Here is a 20,585-nt window from a genome sequence, read left to right as displayed (position 1 = left end):
CAGTTATTCATTTCCAGTATTTTTTTTCCTCCTGGACCATACTTTTTAACAAGAAGGAATGAAGAAAGTCATCTGCTCCTTCATCTTCTCATGGTCTTTTGTTTTTAGGGCTGGGGCTTATTTTATTATTTTATTCCTATGTAGATTAGTAGAAAAGAATGTTTGTCAGTGGTTCCGAATGTTATTTTGTTTCTCAGAGGTTAAAAAAGGGTTCACCCTCTTTGCCTAGGTGCATGTTTGTGAAAACTTATTTTCATCCGGATGTCCAGAAACAATGGTCAAATCTTGAAAATCATTTTGAAGTTCCAGATAATAAGAGTCCTCCTGGATAGATTTGGGCTGTGATAGATATCTTCTATTTTTCCATAAAGGGTTTTCTTCTGCCTTCTGGAAAGGTTTTTGATGCACTTGTTCTCCTCTACTTGATATGTACAATTTAAGATTTCCCAGCCTTCCTTGGCTTGGGTGGGAGGGGGTGGGAGCAGTTTTGTTTCTAATTTCTTCAATATCTCTTTCAGGAGGGCAATCACCCTGCACTTGCAGTATTTACAGTACTTACCGATTTTCCGGCGTATAAGACGACTGGGTGTATAAGACAACCTCCCAACTTTTGAGAAGATTTTCATGGTTTAGCAAGTCGTCTTATACGCTGGAAAATACGGGTACTTTAACTTTCTAATAAAAGTAATGTAAGTCCTAAACACATTAGCATTTCATTATATTTCAATGCTTGTTCCTGATCTGCTGAAGACAAATGTAGCTGGGTAACATCCCATAATAAGCATGGGGGTACACTTGTGAAGCTTTGCAGTATATGAGGAACTGCCTCACCCCAATGGGACTAGCTAGCCTCTCTTGTTCCAGTGGAAGCAGCCTAATTTGGATCCCACTGGCCAAAGAATTTCTGCTTCTGGGCTCCAGGAGATGATTTCTGCTGTGCCCCCCCCCGAATATTCTACCATCAGAGGTGAGATTTCCCCCCCTCAGACACACAAGAACACAATACTGGCCTTCTGGCAGAGCCAGAAGTTCCAGTTTATGGTGAAGCCAAAGGTGGGCTGGGGCCCCTGGTGCTGGATGCCCTGCAGCAGGGATGGCCCGATGGGATTGTCAGAGGCTGAGACTGCGGTTTTGTAGAGGCCGCTGAACACCCCCATGTTACCTATGCTGTTGATCTCCATGGTGGAGTTGAGGTCATTCTTCCAGGTGCCGATCAGGGAGGACTAAAGGAGAGCGGGAGGGGGAGGAAAGCGGGTCGCGGCACTAGCCAAGCCTAGGTGTCCAACAGGTAGAGACTTTGGATCCATTTTCTCCGTGAGATCTGAAAATACCCTCTACTCCCACTTGCCCGACCCCCAAGGCTGCCCACGCCAGGTGGAGCTGGCAAAGGTGGCGCATCCTAAAGTCCGCTTCTGGGATGACACCCGCGGGCAGATCGCTCCGTCATCTGCGCAGCAAGAGCACCAGCCACGGCAGCGGGTTGCCAAAAAAGCAGCCAAGCATGGAGGAGGAAATGCTGAGCATCTGTCCATCGGGGTCCCAGGGCTTCTGGTGCTCAGCGCGACAGCACCGGGTGCGGTCAACCCCAAGGAAGCGCCCCCCTCTGTGCAGCCTGACAGCTCCCACCAGCTGCTCCTGCTGCCCACCTGAGCAGAGGCTGGTGGTGGTGGGGTTTCCCAGGGGGAGGAAGAACCCCGCTCGCACTGCATCCCTCCACCGCCCTAGACTGGGAGGGGCAGGATCCCCGCCCGATGGGCGGATGCTTCTGTGAAATCGCTGGCCTTCTGCGAGCGCTGAGCAGCACTTCGGCAAAAGGGGGGGCACTTCTCGGGAAGCCCCTGCCACTGACCCAACAAGGGCATTCTTACTCAGCTGGTCTCCGCCAGCGTTCCTCTCCCGCCATTGGTCCGCCAACGCTCCAACCTCACCCCTTCCTCCCGTCTGTTTCTCGGAGGGACACTTTTCTAGGGCTATTTGGCTGGGTGGGACACTTAAACTCTCATCAGGACAGCCAATTTCCATGCCAAGAGGTGAGGAGCCTGGGGTGCAGGATACGGGGGAGCTTGCTTTGATGTACCATATTTTCTGGCATATAAGATGACTGGGCGTATAAGACGACCCCCAACTTTTGAGAAGATTTTCATGGTTTAGAAAGTCATCTTATATGCCGGAAAATATGGTATCTTCAGGGGGAAAAACAAATAAGGCACATCCTTTGCAAGCTATGAGTGCACACATTCCTCTGTTGAACAATAAGTGCCTCCCTCTTGACCATTCTTGCAACTTTTATTTGCTTACTTAATGAACTTGCTCTTTGGGATGCTGGTTCCTTTATGTGTCCCCTGATGTTTTCACAGTTGGATCTGGATCAGTCACACAAAGTCACACAAAGTGTGCAGTCAGCTACAATCAGAAGGATCTCTATCTTCCAGGTTCTTCCTCTCTTTTCTCCCTCCTCTATCTTCTTCAGTCTCCTTGATCAAATTACCATATTCCCCTTTTGCATATCCTGTTCCCTCAGCAACCTTTAAATTACCCATATTCATGTTTTAAGAAATTTTAGCAAAGCTCGCTTCAAAGTTTGTTTGGCTTGGTTAGTGCTTGGTTTAATCTCTTTGGGGAATTATAACATCATCATCATCATCATCTTCATCATCATCATCATCCTGCTATATCCTGTAGACTTGCAGTGTATATAACAATATAAGATTACAATAAAAGATTCACAATAAGAAAATTAACATGGGACTATCACTCTCTCTTAGCTCAACTTGTCTCACAGGACTGTTGTTACAGTGACAAAATAGTTCTTGTAGGGTGCTTAAAAATAAGAGGATGCTAAATAAAAATATTAATACAAAACACATCACAGCATCTCACAGCTCACTTTATGTGGAATAAAATCCTTCATGCTGTTTTTGAGAGTAGTGAATTGAATATAGTTATTATATTCTCTCAAAACAGAAACTAATGCTCCTCTATTTTGAAAATTAATCCTGAATGTTTTAGAGGAACCATGTTCCTTTGATTTTATTGTATTTTATATTTATATATATATTAAATTTTATATATCATCCTTCAGAACAAATACTTTCTATACTATTTTAAAAAACATTGTTAAAAATACTATCAAAACTGGAATTATAAAAATCACTATAAATTCTAAATATATATAGCATAAGCACAATGAAGAAATTAAGTAGTGACAACGAGTCCTAGATAAAAAAAATCATTCAAAATAATTTGATATTGACTTCTTTAGATTTTATACTCATTATGGGATGCCACTGCGTATAAAATAGCCTTTAATTTTAGCTTTAAAGCAGCATCTTGAATCTGAGAATTTGCAGGACCAAACAAAACAGAGACATTTTTTTTTCTTGTATTTAATGAAAATGTAAATTACAGTGTCTCTTGCTAAAAATAGAGTTACTTTAAATTATCTGTTCACCATTCCAAACATATTTTCACATCTTCATTCTCTTAATGGAATTGACTGTATAGAAAATGGCAAATGCTACCAACCAACACCTACATATCTGTACAAAGATAACCCTGGAGTGCTGCTGTGAGATTCTTTTTTTAATCATCTGTTATTTATACAAGTATGATTCATTAACAGTTGTTCGTAAAAAGAGGAAATGCAGCCTACTAATACAATTTAAATGTTCTGATTTTTTGGTATTAAGAAAATCATTTATCTCTCAAATTTATTTTTTAAAAGAAAAGATACCAATTCATTTGGATGCATTTTCTTAAAAGTCCATACATTCACATACATATAAGTGTCACATTATTTCTTTTCATGATAAAGGGACGTGAGACAAAGGATACAAAAAGAGTTTGAAGTAGTATGCAAAATAAACATCTGGAGATAAAGAGCAACAAAGTCAACTGCAACACATAATCTCGTTCACTATACCTCTTGGACTTTTATGTCCTTGCAAAGCATCCTTGTTCTCACCACATTCATGCAAGCCATTCTTTCTTTAAACCCACCCTGTCTTTCTTTTTTTCAAGATCTCATTGAGTCTTACTCTCGCCCAAGGGTGAACCATTCACTAGTTTTTTATTCTTGTTTATGCTGGTTTCCATCATATAGTTCTCTCCTACTGCTTTCAGCAGCCAAGCTTTAATTTCTTGTTTTTGTAGAATATTCCATTATGAAACCCATTCATGCTATCATGTGCTTTTATTGAATGTTCTCACATTCATATATTTCCCAGTGAGCTTCCAAAGAGAAAAAAGTCTGGTTTGCACACCCACTGTAGAGAGGATGGCCCTGATGTAGAAAGACAAGATCTGTTACCAAGGCAATGAGCAGATAAACATTGCCGAGAGCAGATGAGGGGAGATGGACTTGAAAACATCTCAAACACCTCCCAAATTTACTTAAAAGATAAATAAGGGAGAGGAGAAGAAGCCCATTCAGACTTGCAAGCTTCTATTTAAAAAAAGTCAGTCTTAATAAAAGTAGTTTTAGGCACACCTGACATCTGTTTCTTGGTTTGGACTGACATACCTGTCCAGCATAAAGTAACCCAGTAAATTTATCTCATTGTCACCTCTTTTAATCAAAATTCTGCCAAGCATTTTTTGAAGCATAGTTATTAAACAAATCTCATGCAGCTTTTGCATTCATTGTTGCTCCCTCCCCTTATGTAAGGGAACAATAATAGCTTTCTTCCAGTTGTAAGCAGAGATACAATCTTCACATACATGATGAAAAGTTGCACAGTAAGATAAATAAAGCACATCCATACTTTAATGGTTCATGTTACATTATCCATACCTGTAGGAGTTGATTTTTTGGTTTGGTCTATCTGGTGGGCTGAGACCAAAACATCTTGCAAAGTCTGGTTGTGTTGTACATCCTCTTCTTTTTACTGTTTAATAAATTAGGGTGGTGTCTTTCTAAGCTGCTGCTGAATGGAATCAGGATATTCTGGCTTTAAAACATGTTTTATTCTTTGTTGGCTTGGCAATGGGGTTTGCATGTATTCATCAAGGTCATCTTCCTTATTCTCTATTATTAATCATTTGGACTGAATTTAAGATGCTGATTTTTAGTATAATACCCTTCATATCTTCTGTCTTGAGGGCCACATTCTCTGCCCAACTTTGGCCCATTTGATTAGTTTCAGTAATGAAAACCTGCTCCCATACTTTGGAGAGGTTGGGGAGGGGTGTTGGGCTGCTGAGGCAAGAGACACTGCGGTTTCGTAGCAATGCCAATATTGTGGAATAGCCTCCTTGTGGAGATTAGGATGGTTCTGTCTTAGTTGGCTTTCCACAAGCTTCTAAAGACTGAGCTTTTTCAGACAATCTTTCCCAAATTTGAATGGTTGTTATATTAATTCTTTTTCTATTTTTATAATATTATATTTTTAACTTTATATGAAGTTTGTTTTATAATATATTTTAATGAATTGCCAAGACTCATTTTAAGTGCAGCAGCATACAGATGTTTAATTAATAAATGAATATCCATAGCTATATAGGAAAGGTGGTAACTGGCCCAGGGAACTTTTGGATGCTTAATTGTTTTTTGATGCCTTGTTCTATGTTTATTTTGTTCTTTTTTAAAATACTATGTGTTTTAACAATGCTATGTTGTTTTGCACTTAGTATTTGTCTCTGAAAGAGAACTTTGCATTGATCTTCCTTTAGTAATCCAGCCTGAGGTTACTAAGTCATAGGTCTGGATAAAGTTAACCCAGCAAGACTGTAGTTGTATCAGCTGAAGCTGTTAAAGTGTATTTTTGCCAACTAAGGCTATATGGATTTTCAGTATCCAAGTTCAATGTACTAGTGCAGTGTTTCTCAACCTTGACAATTTTAAGGCATGTGGACTTCAACTCTCAGAATTCCACAGCCAGCAATACTGGCTGTGGAATTCTGGGAGTTGAAGTCCACATGCCTTAAAATTGTCAAGGTTGAGAAACACTGTACTAGTGCTTTCAGACTTTGTAGTTCTTTGCCGAAAGTGTACTTATCTATGCAAATGAGGTCAATTACATATATTGTATACATAAGTCCCAAAATCAAGAACTATATATCTGTAGAACTAAAGTCTCATTGGGATTCAGTTTTGGTCATCTTGCTCTGATTCAACCTACTGTATAGACCAGGGGTAGGCAACCTCGGTTCTTTTATGACTCGTGGACTTCAACTCCCAGAATTCCTGAGTCAGCTATACTGACTCAGGAATTCTGGGAGTTGAAGTCCACAAGTCATAAAATAGCCAAAGTTGCCTGGTATAGACTTTAGTTGTACATGGCTACATGGTGATATAATTGGAAAGATATAGATCTATGCAATATTAATCCTCTGAATACACACTTCCCCAAATTCTCTATTAACCATCCCTTGTGGTCTTGTAAATGTTACAGTGATAGGACAGGCTGGTTGGAAAATGCCCAGGACCTATGCAGATGTTATCCTGCTTCTTCAAGCTCCCTCCCAATTCAGCATAGCACTTGGCTATAAAAGCTGCGCTGAGAGACAGTTGGGGTGTTGGTTTATGGGAGTAAAGGAAGGCAGTGTCTGTTTTTGTGTGGAAAGCAGCCTGAAGCAGCTAGAAAAAGAAACTTTCTCCAGTAGTAGGACTCACAAAAAATAGCAGAGTAATAGTAAGAGGTTTAGTAGCAGTAGAGAAGAGTGGAGTAGGGGTGAGCAGTGAGTACTAGCACATGAATGCTTGTTTGTTGCCTAAGGACCTGTGTTATTTTGACACTCTTGTGTTTTGGAGCCCACTGACTTGGGGCTTAAAAAAACCTGTGACAGTTACATAGTATTATGGCTACAATGATGTCCCACAGTTTAGTTTTGAAAGGGGTTGAAACAGTTTCCTAGTATTGCTAAATAAACTCTTCAGGTAAAAATAGAAGCATTACGAAACAATGATTCCCACTCCAGCTGCATGAAATTAATCCAGGAGGAACACAATGTTGGGTTATATCTCAGAGTCACTGAGAGATCAAGGAGAAATGGAACCACACTTTCTCTGTCTCTCTCCTGTGACATGTCACTCCCAGGATGACTGAAGATAATTTCTGAGTTGATCATACTTAAATCCAAGACTAGAGTTAGTCAATCCAGAATAATCAGTATTTTTTTTTCCAGGCAGCTTACTCAAAAAGGAGATACTCATTACTGGGCAATAATTGTAAAAATCTCTGGATTCAGGAAAGGTTGCTCATCAGAGCTTACTACATGATAGCTTTTTCAAAGGCAGCTGGGACCACTCCTCTGTACAATCCTGCAGTCGCCAGCAGTTCCCCCTTCCCTGCCCTGATAGTTAATCAAGGTGACAATGATCAAGAAGTCAAGCCTTCGACTGCTTTTGGTGTAAATCTTGTCAATACCTTCAAACAGCATAAGCAGAAACTCACAATGTTGAGAAAGGCAGAATATTGGACACCTCAATAGGTGTTCAGATCACCATGGAGACAGATGATTTTATCCTCAAAGTATATTAAACTTTCAGTGCCAAGTATATCCCTGATGGAATTCTGTTCTCTTCCAAATACTAACACTTTATTGGGAAGACAGTGTTATTTCATTTTACAATGAGGTGTATCTTAATCCTTTTAATTCTTCATATCATTGTTAAATGTACAAAGCAAAAATTTGTTTTACTGATGGACTTATTTATTGAAACATATACACATCCCTCTTGCTTTCAATTATGTCATTTTAAAATGCCTTAAAATAAAACAATGCTTTAAAATAAAGTAAAAATTAACTTTACAACCATTCCCAGTTTTAACTATATACAATATATAATAATAATAATAAAGTTGAAAGGGATCTTGGAGGTCATCTGGTCCAACCCCCTGCTCAGGCAGGAAACCCTATACCATTTCAGACAAATGGCTGTCCAGTCTCTTCTTAAAAACTTCCAGTGTTGGAAGCATTCACAGCTTCTGGAGGCAGGTTGTTCCACTGGTTAATTGTTCTAAGGAAGTTTCTCCTTAGTTCTAGGTTGCTTCTCTCCTTTATTAGGTTCCATCAGTTGCTTCTTGTCCTGCCTTCAGGCGCCTTGGAAAATAGCTTCACTTCTTCTTCTTTGTGGCAGCCCCTGAGATACTAGAAATAAATGTTATTGAGCTCAATAGAAGTTAATTTGGAAAGGCAATAATGTGTAGATTGATCTGTAAAATATAGAGTTTTCCTGGCATTTAAAGGTTATGAAGGATAGTGCCAATAAGCCTCACTCAAAATAATTCTAAAGCCAAGGTAAAAAAGCTCTTTTGAGAGTCATTAATGGAAGCATATGGGAAGAAGAGCATCAGATGATGCTCTCAATACCTGGGCACATACTTGTTAGAGAAAGATGAGCATCAATATAACCCCCCCCCCCAACATTATTGAAAGTCATCAGTCTTATCAGTCCTAAGCCAGATGACTCTCAGAAAGGTAAATGTAAAATGCAGCCCACCAAAATCCTGAGATTTCTATGATGCCTCACCAGCATATATTGGTGTCAGTCAGGATTAGGTCTCCCAGTTGCTTACTTGAGTGTAGAGAAAAATCAAGGGAGAGCCGAAGATTCTACTTTCAGTCTAGCTACGTTGTATCCAGGTAGTCCTTGATTTACGACCACAATTGAGCGCAGAAATTTGTTAAGGGATGTGTTTTGCCCATTTTACTTTTCTTGCCACAGTCGTTAAGTGAATCACTGCAGTTTAAGTTAGTAACATGGTTATTAAGTGAATCTGGCTTCCGCATTGACTTTGCTTGTCAGAAGCTCACAAAAGATGATCACATGACCCCGGGACACTGCAACCATTATAAATATGAACCAGTTGTCAAGCATCCAAATGTAATTCACGTGACCATGGGTGTGCTGCAATGGTCATACATGTGAAAAATGGACATAGGTTACTTTTTTTCAGCGCTGTTATAATTGTGAAAGGTCACTAAACAAACTGTTGTAAGTCAAGGACTACCTGTACATAGGAACACAATCTTTCCTGTAATTCAGACAGCAAAAATAGCAATTTTTCTAAAAACCAAATCCTGATGCTGATTCTTCCATCCCAAAAGTGTACTGGATTTTTACCAGCATTTGTTGTGGCTATGTACAGAAAATATGTAATAGCAAATGTTCCTCAAGCAGCTCTGTTCATAAATCCCATTGAAAGATTGCTGATTTATTCTGTGAGAGGGGAAAAGATAATTGGGTTCAAATTAGTTCAGTCAAATATATCCATATCCATATTTTTTCAGTCATATATATATACTGTAATTTAAGAAGGACTGTGGAGGAAATAGTAATTGGGAAGGTGTAGGGAAAATGTTCAACTATACAAATGGAAAATTCTGAATTCATTCTTCATATTAAAGTTTTTTTAATCTATGTTCGTCTTTCAACTGTGCCAAAACTGTGACAAGAATAATTTCTTGATTTACATAGTGTGCTGACATGCGAGTGTCACTAACAAAGTCTCATGTGGGTGATTTTTGAAAAATGTTATGATTCGTATTTCAAAGGCTTAATTATTATTTGGCAGATGAAAATAGGAATATGTCTGTGTATGAACACAAGGGGTAAAGCCTGACAACCTAATCCATGCTATGCTATATAGTGGTAGCACAACACAAATCTGCCACAAATATAAAATAAGAATTGATGGACATAAATATTTCAGATACATCATTGAAGTAAATCATAGAGATGTATAATATTTAGAAGAAATTGGTTTCTTTTTACTAAGATTGGGAGTATGTGATTTATTTATTTTTATATAACTAAAGTTACTGATACAGTTTATTAAAAAAAAGTTATAAAAACTGTATTGAGCAAAAGGTCTTTCTTTCATTTATACATCATCACTGCAAATATTAATCACAAACTTGCTTTAAAAGACAGCCAGTATGACCCCGGATTATTTTCTATCCTTCATCTCCTTGTCTGTGTTTTTACCAAACACAATAAGTAGATAAATGCAGAGAAACTTAATCAACCTAAAACATCTCATTTATATTTATTATAAAGGAATTTGGAAGAAAATTTGGGATGAAATGAAGTGCAATGCCTCTCCCTTTCTCTGTGTTAAATATATACATGGAATACTGTAGATGACTAGAAGTATTTCAATTTTTTTAAACTGCAATAAATGAACGATGTGCTTCCTATGCTTTGAAAGCAAGGCATAGGGTTATTTTTATCACATGCATATATTTATAACAAATAATAACATTCCTGTTCTTAATGTCCAAATGAGTCTCATGTAAATTTGTTGTTTTCTAATTTTCAACTGCATTTTTCATCTAAGGGAATTTTATTCTGAGCAATTATGCAAAATTATATATCAGATGTTTAAAATAAATTCCAAACCTAAAAAGTAATACGGTGGCTTATTAAAATGTAGAAGACGATGCATCATTAAAAATTAAGGGAAACATAAACATTGCAGTATTGTGGATCCTAAGTTCTTTGCATTACATACTAACCACTTTTTTGCAGCAATTGTATCAGAACAGGGTAAACATTTAATTTCCTATGAATTACATTTTTCCTTTTTTTAATTCCTGAAGAAAACATCCTAACAATTAAAATATCCAGAATTTAATTGTAGATATTCTGCAAACAACAAGCTGACAATGTTGAAGTGAAATGATTATTAGTAATTGGTAATAAATTAGAAATAAATCTATTTATTCATGGTTAGGCCAATTCTTTCTTTATCACAGTACAAAATTAATATTGTGGTTGAAAGTACAAGTAAATTTGTATATAATTATCTCAGTTTTCTTAAGGAAATATAGTACATAATATCATTTTCAGTGTGCCATACATAAAAAAGAAAATGCTACTTCAAATTTATTTTTTGATTTTTATTACATTATAGATTGAATCCCTGGTAAATCTAAGAAAAATATTTATTTAATTTATATAAAATCAACTGTTTTCCAAACAAGTGTTTACAGTTACAGTCTTCTAAAAACATATATATCCAAAGATAGTTGTTTTCTGACTATCTTCCCCAAGGTCTTCATTGCTCACCTACCAAGTGCTAGTTATATTAGTTGACTGTTAGTTACTGTTAATAAATTCTAAAAGGCAGAAACTTTTGAAAAACCACAGTATTCCAGAATAAAACTTATTTTTGTTGATTATGCTTCAAAGATTATGTCTCAAATTCACTGGAGGAAAAGAGAATATATACTCTAATCAAATAACTGTCCACAAACTACTAAAGAATATATGCAAATGACCTGTGAACTTAATAATGAAAGTCATGCCCCCCCCATGAAAAAAAATCGATTAAGATTAAATATAAGGAAGACCAAACTATTGACAGCAGGTACAGCAACAGCCTTAGAGAACTGATGTGAAGTTTTGGAAATGGTGAATTACTTCTGCCTTTTAGGATACACTATCAGTAATACAGAAACTAGCAGTCAAGAAATATGCCACTCTCTAACACTTGGTAGAGTAGCAATGAAGACCATAGAAAAATATTCAGATGCCAAATATTCAGATGTCTATATATACAAAGATCAGAATCATGCATGTCTATGAAAGAAAACATGAGACTTTGAAGAAGCTGGATATAAAGAATATTGATGCTTTTGAACTTTGATGTTGGAGGAAACTTCTGGGAGTACCAAAGTTAGTCAAAAAAGGTAACAAACGGGTCATACAACAAATTAATTCAAAGTTCTCACTCAAAACACAAATGTCCAGGCTCAGATTATAATATTTTGGGATACCTTATGAAAAGATCTGCTCTCTTTAAAAGTTTATAATGCTGGCAAAGAAAGCAAAGTGGGTGACCAACAGCAGGACTTCATTACAGTCACAATGGATGTAACATCATTGTGATTATCCTGGAGGAGGTCCATTTACTGTATATAGTCTCTAATGAGGTGATATCTTGATGGTACATAATTAATGAAACTGAAGAATAAAAAGACACTGCATTTTTAAAAATACGAATCAACAAGAAGAATATGAAACTTGAAAAAGATTAACTGTAGACCACAAAGGCATAGGAATACAAGTAGTCCTTAATTTACGACCTCAATTGAGCCCAAAATTTCTGTTGCTAAACGAGGCAGTTAAGTGAATTTTGTCTCCTTTTGTGACCCTTCTTGCCACCGTTAAATGAATCACTGCAGTTGTTAAGTTAGTTACAAAGATGCTAAGTGAATCTGGCTTCTGCATTGACTTTGCTTGTCAGAAGGTTGCAAAAGTGATTCCACGACCCCAGGACACCGCAAACGTCATAAACATGAGCCAGTTGCCAAACATCTGAATTTTGATCGCCTGACCATGGGAATGCTGCAATGGTTGTAAGTGTGAAAAATGGTCATAAGTCACTTTTTTCAGTGCCGCTGTAACTTTGAACGGTCACTAAATGAACTGTTGTAAGTTGACAACTACCTGTACAGTAGAACAGGGGCCCCCAACCCCTGGTCCATGGACTGGTACCGGGCCGTGGCATGCCAGCAACTGGGCCGCACAAACAAGCAAAGCTTCATCCACAGGATGCAGGCAGCACACAAAACCATGCCCCCTCTGGTCCGTGGAAGAACCTTTCTCCACAGAACCGGTCCCTGGTTGGGGACCTGCAGTAGAGCACATTGTGACAAATCTGTTTGTAACTTGTCAGGAAGGATTTAGGATTTAATGATGATTGCATTTCATCAGTTCTGTATCTCTCTCTCTTTCAAGCTTTTTCTCCGTAGTTTGTGAAATGCTGCCCTGAGAGAAAAATAAATGACTGTTCTTCTATTTCCAGATGTTAATTTTGTCTATATTCGATCTGCACTGTCTCTCTGTTTCAGTCATCCCTATTTTCTTACTCATAAATCTCTTATTTACAAAAGCGGGAGAACATTTGAAAGACTCTGCCGATGGTGTTCACATGACTAATACTATGAAATGCAGGAAGGCTTTTTGAGCAGCTCCAGTCTACGCACAGTTGGCTCCCAGCTGACAGACAGAATGTGGGGTGGGCTTTTTCACCAGAATGTTGGGAACTGGATGCCCAGCTATGCTTGTAGTTATACAGTGCCCAGAAATCTGATGCTTATGCCAGAATTCAGGCAGTTAAATAGTATAGAAACTGGGTAGCTTTTATTCCTGTTTTATTTCAGCAAAGGTTATATAATGAAGGGATTGCTGCTTAAGTAAAAGGAAAAATGAAGTCTTTGTTAAATGCCTTAACAAAGAAAGAAGGTAAGCATTGAACACAAAGCACATGATGCTTAAGAACTGCTATTTTTTTTCTGCACGCTTAATGTGGTCTGCTAGTTACTATAATTATAGTAAGTTCCTTTTGTATTTTTTCTAGAATTCCTTTATGTTAGGCTTCCTTTTAGACAACTCATTATAAGAGCTTGCCTGTAAGTTGCTTGCTTTAGTATGTTTTTTAATTATTCCATGTGTAAAAAATTCTGTTATTTCCTAATGTATGCTTTTAGTAAGTGTAAGGAATTCCTTAGATTTATATATTATTAAATGTTTGTGGAAGAACATTTTGGAGATGATGAGATCTTTTAAATATATCATAATCATGATAATTATTTAGAGTGATGCTGTTTACGTGTCGTCTTCTAAATCATTACAACTGATTATGGGAAAGGAATGTAAAAGTCAAAACCTATCCTACATAACTTGTAGAATGTATACTGTTATTCTGTAAGTTTTCATATGCAATTTTATTACAAAAATAGTACATGTGGAAGGCACATTGGAAATATCTGTCCAGTTGTATTGTCCAAACTATATTGGGAAAAGGGACGAAAACACATTGAGCAGGAGAGGCTTGTTCTGTCCTTAATTTTTCTTGTAGTACTTATGTATGTGCATTGGTCATTTAAAAACCGTACCCATTTTAAACTTAATATTTAAAAGAAGGCTTTGTCAACATCAGGTGAAAATAATTCACAAACTAATAAAATCTATATAATAGTGCCATGTTGTGAGAAAAAGAGGGGATGTGTTCCTAAAGAAAATTACTTGGTACATTGTTTCTTCTTAAATGTAGGAGTCTTAATGTCAATTTTCAGTGCAATTTAGGAGAAAATTAAATTGGATTCCATAGATTGAATCTGTTTTATTCTTTTTGTTGTTTTCTGTATAATTAAGCTGAGATCTGTACATAGTTTGAGTCCTTGTTTGGAAAGGGGAGGGAGGGGGAGAGAGAGAGAGAGAGAGAGAGAGAGAGAGAGAGAGAGAGAGAGAGAGAGAGAGAGAGAGAGAAGCAAAGTGTGGAAGCATTTTCCTGGAGAAGGGAGGCAGGGTTACTCTTTCTCTGATTTCCTGTTCCCCTCTGCAGCTTTCCAGGTCCCTTCTCACAATGTTCTGGAAGGTCATTCCAGAAGAGAAGATGACAATGGCTGAAAGGGGAAATGGAGAAAATTGCTCTTCCTTCCCTTGTCCTTTAGCACCAAGAGACACCCAGACGAGTTCAGTCTGGTTCCAACTTGTTGAATTCAGCACTTCCGCACAATTTACACTGCTTTCTTTTATTAGAGCCTTGGAAATAGGATGACTTTCACTCAGAAATGGTAAGACAAGGAGCAAATGCTTTTAGGTCCTGCAGTTTCTTCAGCAATGCCCGATCATAGGAAAGAAGAAATACGCCAGTAGTCTAGTCCTTACAAGCTGGGTTCATACAGAAGATAGGGGGAATTTAACAAACTCATTTGTCACTCATTTTACCTCTTCTCGTTTCTTCTGAATTACTGAAAGGGGAACAGCATCAAAGCTTTCAGGCTAGTATTCCCCTTACATGACTTGGAGTATTAGAACTAGGAAGAGGGGTGAGACCAAAATTCATTAAAGGAGGAAATTGAATTACAGGCCTTTCAACTATACTGTTGCTGAGCTAGAAATGAATCACTTCTCAAGACTGCTGACATTATAGATTGAGATCTACAGCTACTCTCAAACTGACAAAACTCTTCATGGGGATGTTTCCTAAGTCAACATGTGTGTTTTGTTTAAATTCAGTCCAGAATATGTGAGGAACCTTCATTTAAGGCAGAATAAACATTAATGGTCTTTGAGCTAGTACATATTCTGGAAGAATGCAAACCAAAAAGCAGAAGAAAAGCTAGTCCCTCTCATGAAGTGGAATTGCTGCCCAGAAGGTGTTAAATGAAAAAATAAAGGTATAATAATGATTTGTTCTGAAGTGATGTAGATCATTTTAGTTATTAAAAAAGATAAAATCTTTCACGAAGCATAATCAGTTTTGAGTAACTACATGGGCATTCCCAGTGTTCTTGGTAGTAATATAATAATGGTTTGCCACTGTCTTCTTTCAGGATGTTTTTAAGCTTTTCAGTCTAGTCTCTCCTCCTGTGAGCTGTTGGTCATCTTTCATTTAGCTGCTAACCAGATCTTACCTTAGTTGCAGCCAAGTGCTATTATTTCTTGTTGCTACATATGCAAAACATATGTGAAAGAATTCAAGAAATTCAGTTAATGAATAAAATGATGATGTTTCTTAAAGAATGATGATTACGGGTATCAATATGTAATCTTTATGAACATATCTGAACTACATTAGCTCATTAACTGATGGAAATAGAAAAGTGATTACTTCTGTAAAAGTTAAGAAGTAGAAATTCAGGGCATTCGCAAATCCAACATGACCTAGTTACTAAAAAAGGCTGAAAACAGGTACACAAGGTTTTCTGCAAAAGAGGCAAATGATGTCATATGTCATGATGTCACAAAAAGACAAGATTTATTACTTATGTCAGATGTAAAGACATACTTACATAACAGCATCATGATAGACATGACATTTTGACATCTCTGAGGCTCGCCAGAGACGTATTGATAACAAATTCACATCATCCTCTTGAGATAATGGCAGAAGGGAGGATTTTTGTCTGTTCTACCAGATCCAACAGACATCCAACAGACATGCTCTAGGTGTTTTTTTAATTAATAAGTATTATATTGCTGGACTGAAGAGGTATGTCTTCTCTGTCACAACACCTGCGCCATAGAATAGCCTCCTACCTGAGATTTGGAGGGCCCCAATTGTCTTAGCCTTATGGAAAGTTGTTAAAATTGGGCTTTTCTCTTGTTTGAAGCCCAGTATATGTCTGTCTGTTTTCGTGGAAGAGTTAGATTGTTTTTCTTTTTATATTGAATTATTTGAAATGGTTATAGGGTTTTTATATGGATATAGATTTTTCTCCATCCAGAGTTATGCATTTAAGATGTATGGCCATCTTAAAAAAAGAAAGAACGCAAAGGGGTTTTTTTTGTTAGAGGTTTAATTAGTTCTATTATTGCATAAGCATAAGCATTGTACAAAAGTAAGGAATAAAAAAAGAGTTGCATGAAGATAATGCAGAATATACTGCAAACATTCAGTATGCATTCAGTAGTGCATTTTCCCTCTTCCTTTCATTTCCCCCCAACCACTAACTACTCCTTAGAGATTATACTTTATTTTTTCAGTTTTTAAAAATTCTATTTCTATTTTGTCTTCAAAACCCAGATTCTAAATGTCTTAGTTTGCCTTGTTGTATAATATATTGTATGTAATGGAGCTTGCATGGCCCAGTTCCAAAAGGCCATGGCCCAGCACTAGGCTGCAGACTGGGGGTTGGGGACCCCTGGTATAGCACATAGTTGAAGCACTTTCACACTGGGACAGGAAGAGACACAGTAGAGACATGTCTGAAAAGAGAAAAGGACTTTTATAATTCCTTTAGAAATGTTGATCCTTATTTCTTTAGATTGCCCTTTTCATGGCAGTTTAAAAGTTTAATATTCTTCAAACAATTTTTACAAATATTAATTCATGTGAAAGTTGATCTTGGGAATATTATGTTAACACAATGCTTTATAGGATCTGGTAACAAGATTCAAAGGTTATTGCAGGGCGTGGCTTTTTGTGTAATATTCCTTTATAACAGTTCCCCATTTGAGCTGCTTGCATTCGTTTTTGTTCATGTCCTAATATTTGTGTATTCTCTCTCTCTCTCTTTTTTGGTAAAATATAATGTCAGTGTAATTGTTAAATGTGGATTTGGCACAAATAGCACTAAAATTTGAAAGCTGCTTCAGCCTAGCTTACAATCATTTGATTTCCATTTTTTTAAAAAAAGTTTTTCTTTTTCATGTTATAATTTTTAATATTTAACAACCAGCTGAGTATTTATTTAAGGATTCCCCCCCCCCAGATGATTGAGTGAGAATGAGTGAAGTTAACTGAAAATTTTTTAACAAGTGCCATAATAGATTCACTGGTGGAAATACATTTTTGGTTATGTTTGAAAGAGGTCATAGTTTCTGTTGATTTAGCAGATAACCAACATGTAGTTCTGAAAAAGGTGAGAACTTTGCATGCTGGGTAGCCTCCTGAACATAGGCCAACATGCAAAGCCAGTACATTTTATAAAACCTCAGATTCCTTCCACAAACAAGATTGCTGAGATCTCACCTGCGCTGTTGTTTCTCATGGTGCTACATGGATGCCACGTCATTAACTTTCAGTACAGCTGCTGTTCCCGAGCAAATGCTATAATTCAGACATGTCAAACTCGCGACATCACATGACGTCGCTCAACATATCGGAGCTTTTTTGCCATTGCCGGCAATGGGGTGGGCGCGGCTCCGGTATGATGAAACTGGCCCGCGGGCCGGCAGTTTGACACCCCTGCTATAATTAATCAGTTTTGGTGAGCTTGCCTGAAGAGACAGAGCAAGTAGTGTTCTAGTATCAAGGGAGCTTCATTTTGTCCTGCCTTCTGGTATCTCCCCTCTAGATCCCTCCATCACCCTCTCCCATTTTTAGGAGTGATCAGAAAGGTGGCTTTGCCACATCACCCATGTAACAGGATTATGGGTAGTGAGTTTTTGGAACCAATGTTTTTACTGTACTCTGTTGGACAGCTGAACAACCTTTCTATCCTCCCCTTATTCACCTCAGTCCAAGGGAACAGCAGTAAGGACACTTGTTTGGCAGCATGAAATTGCTGAACAGGGCAATAAGGTTAAGCCTGGTGATTATGCAGAGATTGACACTCCTGGATTTGCAGAAACATCAGTAAATGAAAACCCCTGCTTGAGGATACTAGCATTTTTTGTTTCTTTTAACTTCGAATCTCGTATTTTATTCTGTGTCTCTTGTAACTGCAAAGCAAGCTAGCATAGCTTAAGAGCCAATTGTGGGTGAGAAAAATCTGTCAGCCAGTTGTTTTCTGTCATAAATAAGTTATTTTGCAGGATGAGAAACTTTCTACTCTTGCCATATATAACATAATGAAACTATTCATACTTCTCATTGTTCATTGGTCAGATATTTTATCTTCATTGCTGAACAGAGATATATTATTACAGTATTCTATCTAAACAGATAGAATTTATGACTTAAAAACATTTGTTTTAGTGACCATTTAAAATTACAAGTGATTTACAACTGGTCCTCACACTTAATGACTGTCTCAGCCTCCACACTGTCATGTGATCAAAATTCACATGACAATTGGCATGTATTTGCAACCATCACAGCATTTATTTATTTATTACATTTGTTCTGTTTATTCTATCTATCTATCTATTTATCATGTATCTATTTATTAAATTTATTGGCCGCCCATCTTACCACAGGATAACTTTCTCAACCGACTTCCAACAAGCAAATTCAGTGGGGAAAGCCAGATTCACTTAGGGACTATGTGATTCACTTCACTGCAGTGATTTGCTTAAGAACCATAGCAAAGAAGGATGTACAATTGGCCGTGACTCACTTAACAACCACCTTGCTTAGGAATGAAAATGCTGGTCCTAATTGTGGTCCAAGAGTACCTGTAATGAGTACAAGATTATTCTAATCTTATTAAATCTGGTTCTTTTTAAAAGTTTTCCTGTGGAAATGATTTTTAATTTGAATTGCTCTTTAAATACAATTTCAACGTTCACCTTGATAGGCTATCAACTTTTAATATTCTATATGCAAAAGTTAAAAGGATACTACATGGCACTGAAATGTTTGCAGGCTATGAAAAGTCTTTTTAAAAGATCAATGCTTTTCTCTCTTTGATTGCAGTGCCATTCAGAGAGGCTCCCACCTACTCAAACAGACGACGGAAACCTCATAGCACTTTGGCCACACCTCGCCTCTTGCTTCGGTCTAATAGCGATAACAATTTGAACATCAATCTTCCCAACTGGTCAGCCTCCCCTTTACCCTCTTCACACCGTAGCCTTTCACCTCACCTATTCCAACAGATGCAGAATAATCCTAATGGAACTGTGAAAACTGTCGGAAGTTACACTTCATCCTCGCGGAGCCGCTCTCCATCATTAAACAGGCTAGGAGAGGATGCAAAGCGCCAGCAGCAACGGCACATCTGGTAACTTTGCTCTGTTGGCTTTTTAATATGAGAATTTTACTGTAATTTCTACAAGTCTCCTGCTATACCGTCTCCTCTATGCCTTCTTTTTCTGCACCAGTATTTCTCATCCCCCAAATGAATATAAATAAATGCTTCTTCCTGTGGTGTGCATTGGTTGGAATTCTAATGGAACATAGAACATGGGCATTACCAATAGCTTTCAAGAGTCTGGGAAGCTGTTATGGAGCTAGCTAACAGTTCTTTTTGAATGTAAAGGAGGAACAAGGATGAGTTTGTAACTAGTTTTCTAGAATAGCTCCCCTGGAACTCTCTGATAGTCTGATACAGAGAGTTTAGCTTTTCCTCCATAAACTATGGATTATGTATCTCTTCCCCTCTCTGATCTTACTGCTTTATGTGGGGACCCAGGAGACATAAGGAACTTTGCTCATTTGCAAAGTGAATAAAGTTGCACAAGGGAGGCTGCTTGTAAGTAGCATGTGCCCTTCAACTTGTAAACTCTGTTATTAGGGATGATATGTCTTGATCTGTTTGGGTGATGCGTGTATTTAAGGCTTTCTGAAAACCGCAGGCTATTATTGTGGGTCTCAATTTGTGTTATAATTTCAAAAATGAAAGAGGAGTGGAGACTTCATTATCTAGAGTTATTTCCCATCTGCAGTTTGTTTCTATTGTGTTTCCCCCCAAAATAAGGCCTGGTCTTATTTTTGTTTTGCCTCCAAAAGAGGCACCAGGTCTTATTTGGGGGAGGGTCTTTTTCATTTACCTCGCGGCAGCGGAACTGACAGCCCCACACAGCCAGCCCACTTCTTCTGTGGCCGAAGGAGCAGCTTCATTCTGCAGTTGAGAATGGAGCTCCGGCCTGCATTTCATAGTCAGAGGCCTTCTGGAAAGGTTTCTGACTGTGAAATGCTGGCTGGGGGACGCTACAGAAGAAGTGGGCCAGAGAAGAAGGGCACCCCCGCCCTAGCTTGATTTTTAGGCATGAGCCTCACCCCAAAACTAGAGCTTATTTTCAGTGTAGGTCATCAGGAAAACACGGTATGTTTTTCTCAAAAGCATGATAATTGCTAGAAGTGGGCGATAATTACGATTTTACAGCATATAGCTGAACTTTGAAACTGACTTTGGCCCACAGTGTTGCTAGCTTATAAGGACTCATCTATGCAGCCTCATTGCTCCAGTTCCAGGATAGCCATTAGCATACTCTGAGGACATATCCTCACAGCATCCAT

At 37.8% G+C, this 20,585-nt stretch overlaps 1 protein-coding gene across 6 annotated transcripts in view; it reads left to right on the top strand.

Moving 5' to 3' along the window:
- SHANK2 (SH3 and multiple ankyrin repeat domains 2) overlaps positions 1-20,585 on the top strand; it is a 389,771-nt gene that overhangs the window by 121,818 nt on the left and 247,368 nt on the right. For all 6 annotated transcript variants that reach the window (XM_039356871.1, XM_039356867.1, XM_039356868.1 and 3 more), the window contains one exon: positions 19,041-19,347. In XM_039356871.1, coding sequence (XP_039212805.1) covers positions 19,041-19,347 — 307 coding nt within the window. The remainder of the gene's footprint in view (positions 1-19,040; positions 19,348-20,585) is intronic.

This window comes from Crotalus tigris, unplaced genomic scaffold (assembly GCF_016545835.1).
Source record: "Crotalus tigris isolate CLP2741 ecotype Arizona unplaced genomic scaffold, ASM1654583v1 scf7180000018831.1652172, whole genome shotgun sequence".
Classification (NCBI taxonomy): domain Eukaryota; kingdom Metazoa; phylum Chordata; class Lepidosauria; order Squamata; family Viperidae; genus Crotalus; species Crotalus tigris.
Note: the sequence above shows the minus strand (reverse complement) of the source record. Positions and strands in the feature narration are given on the sequence as shown.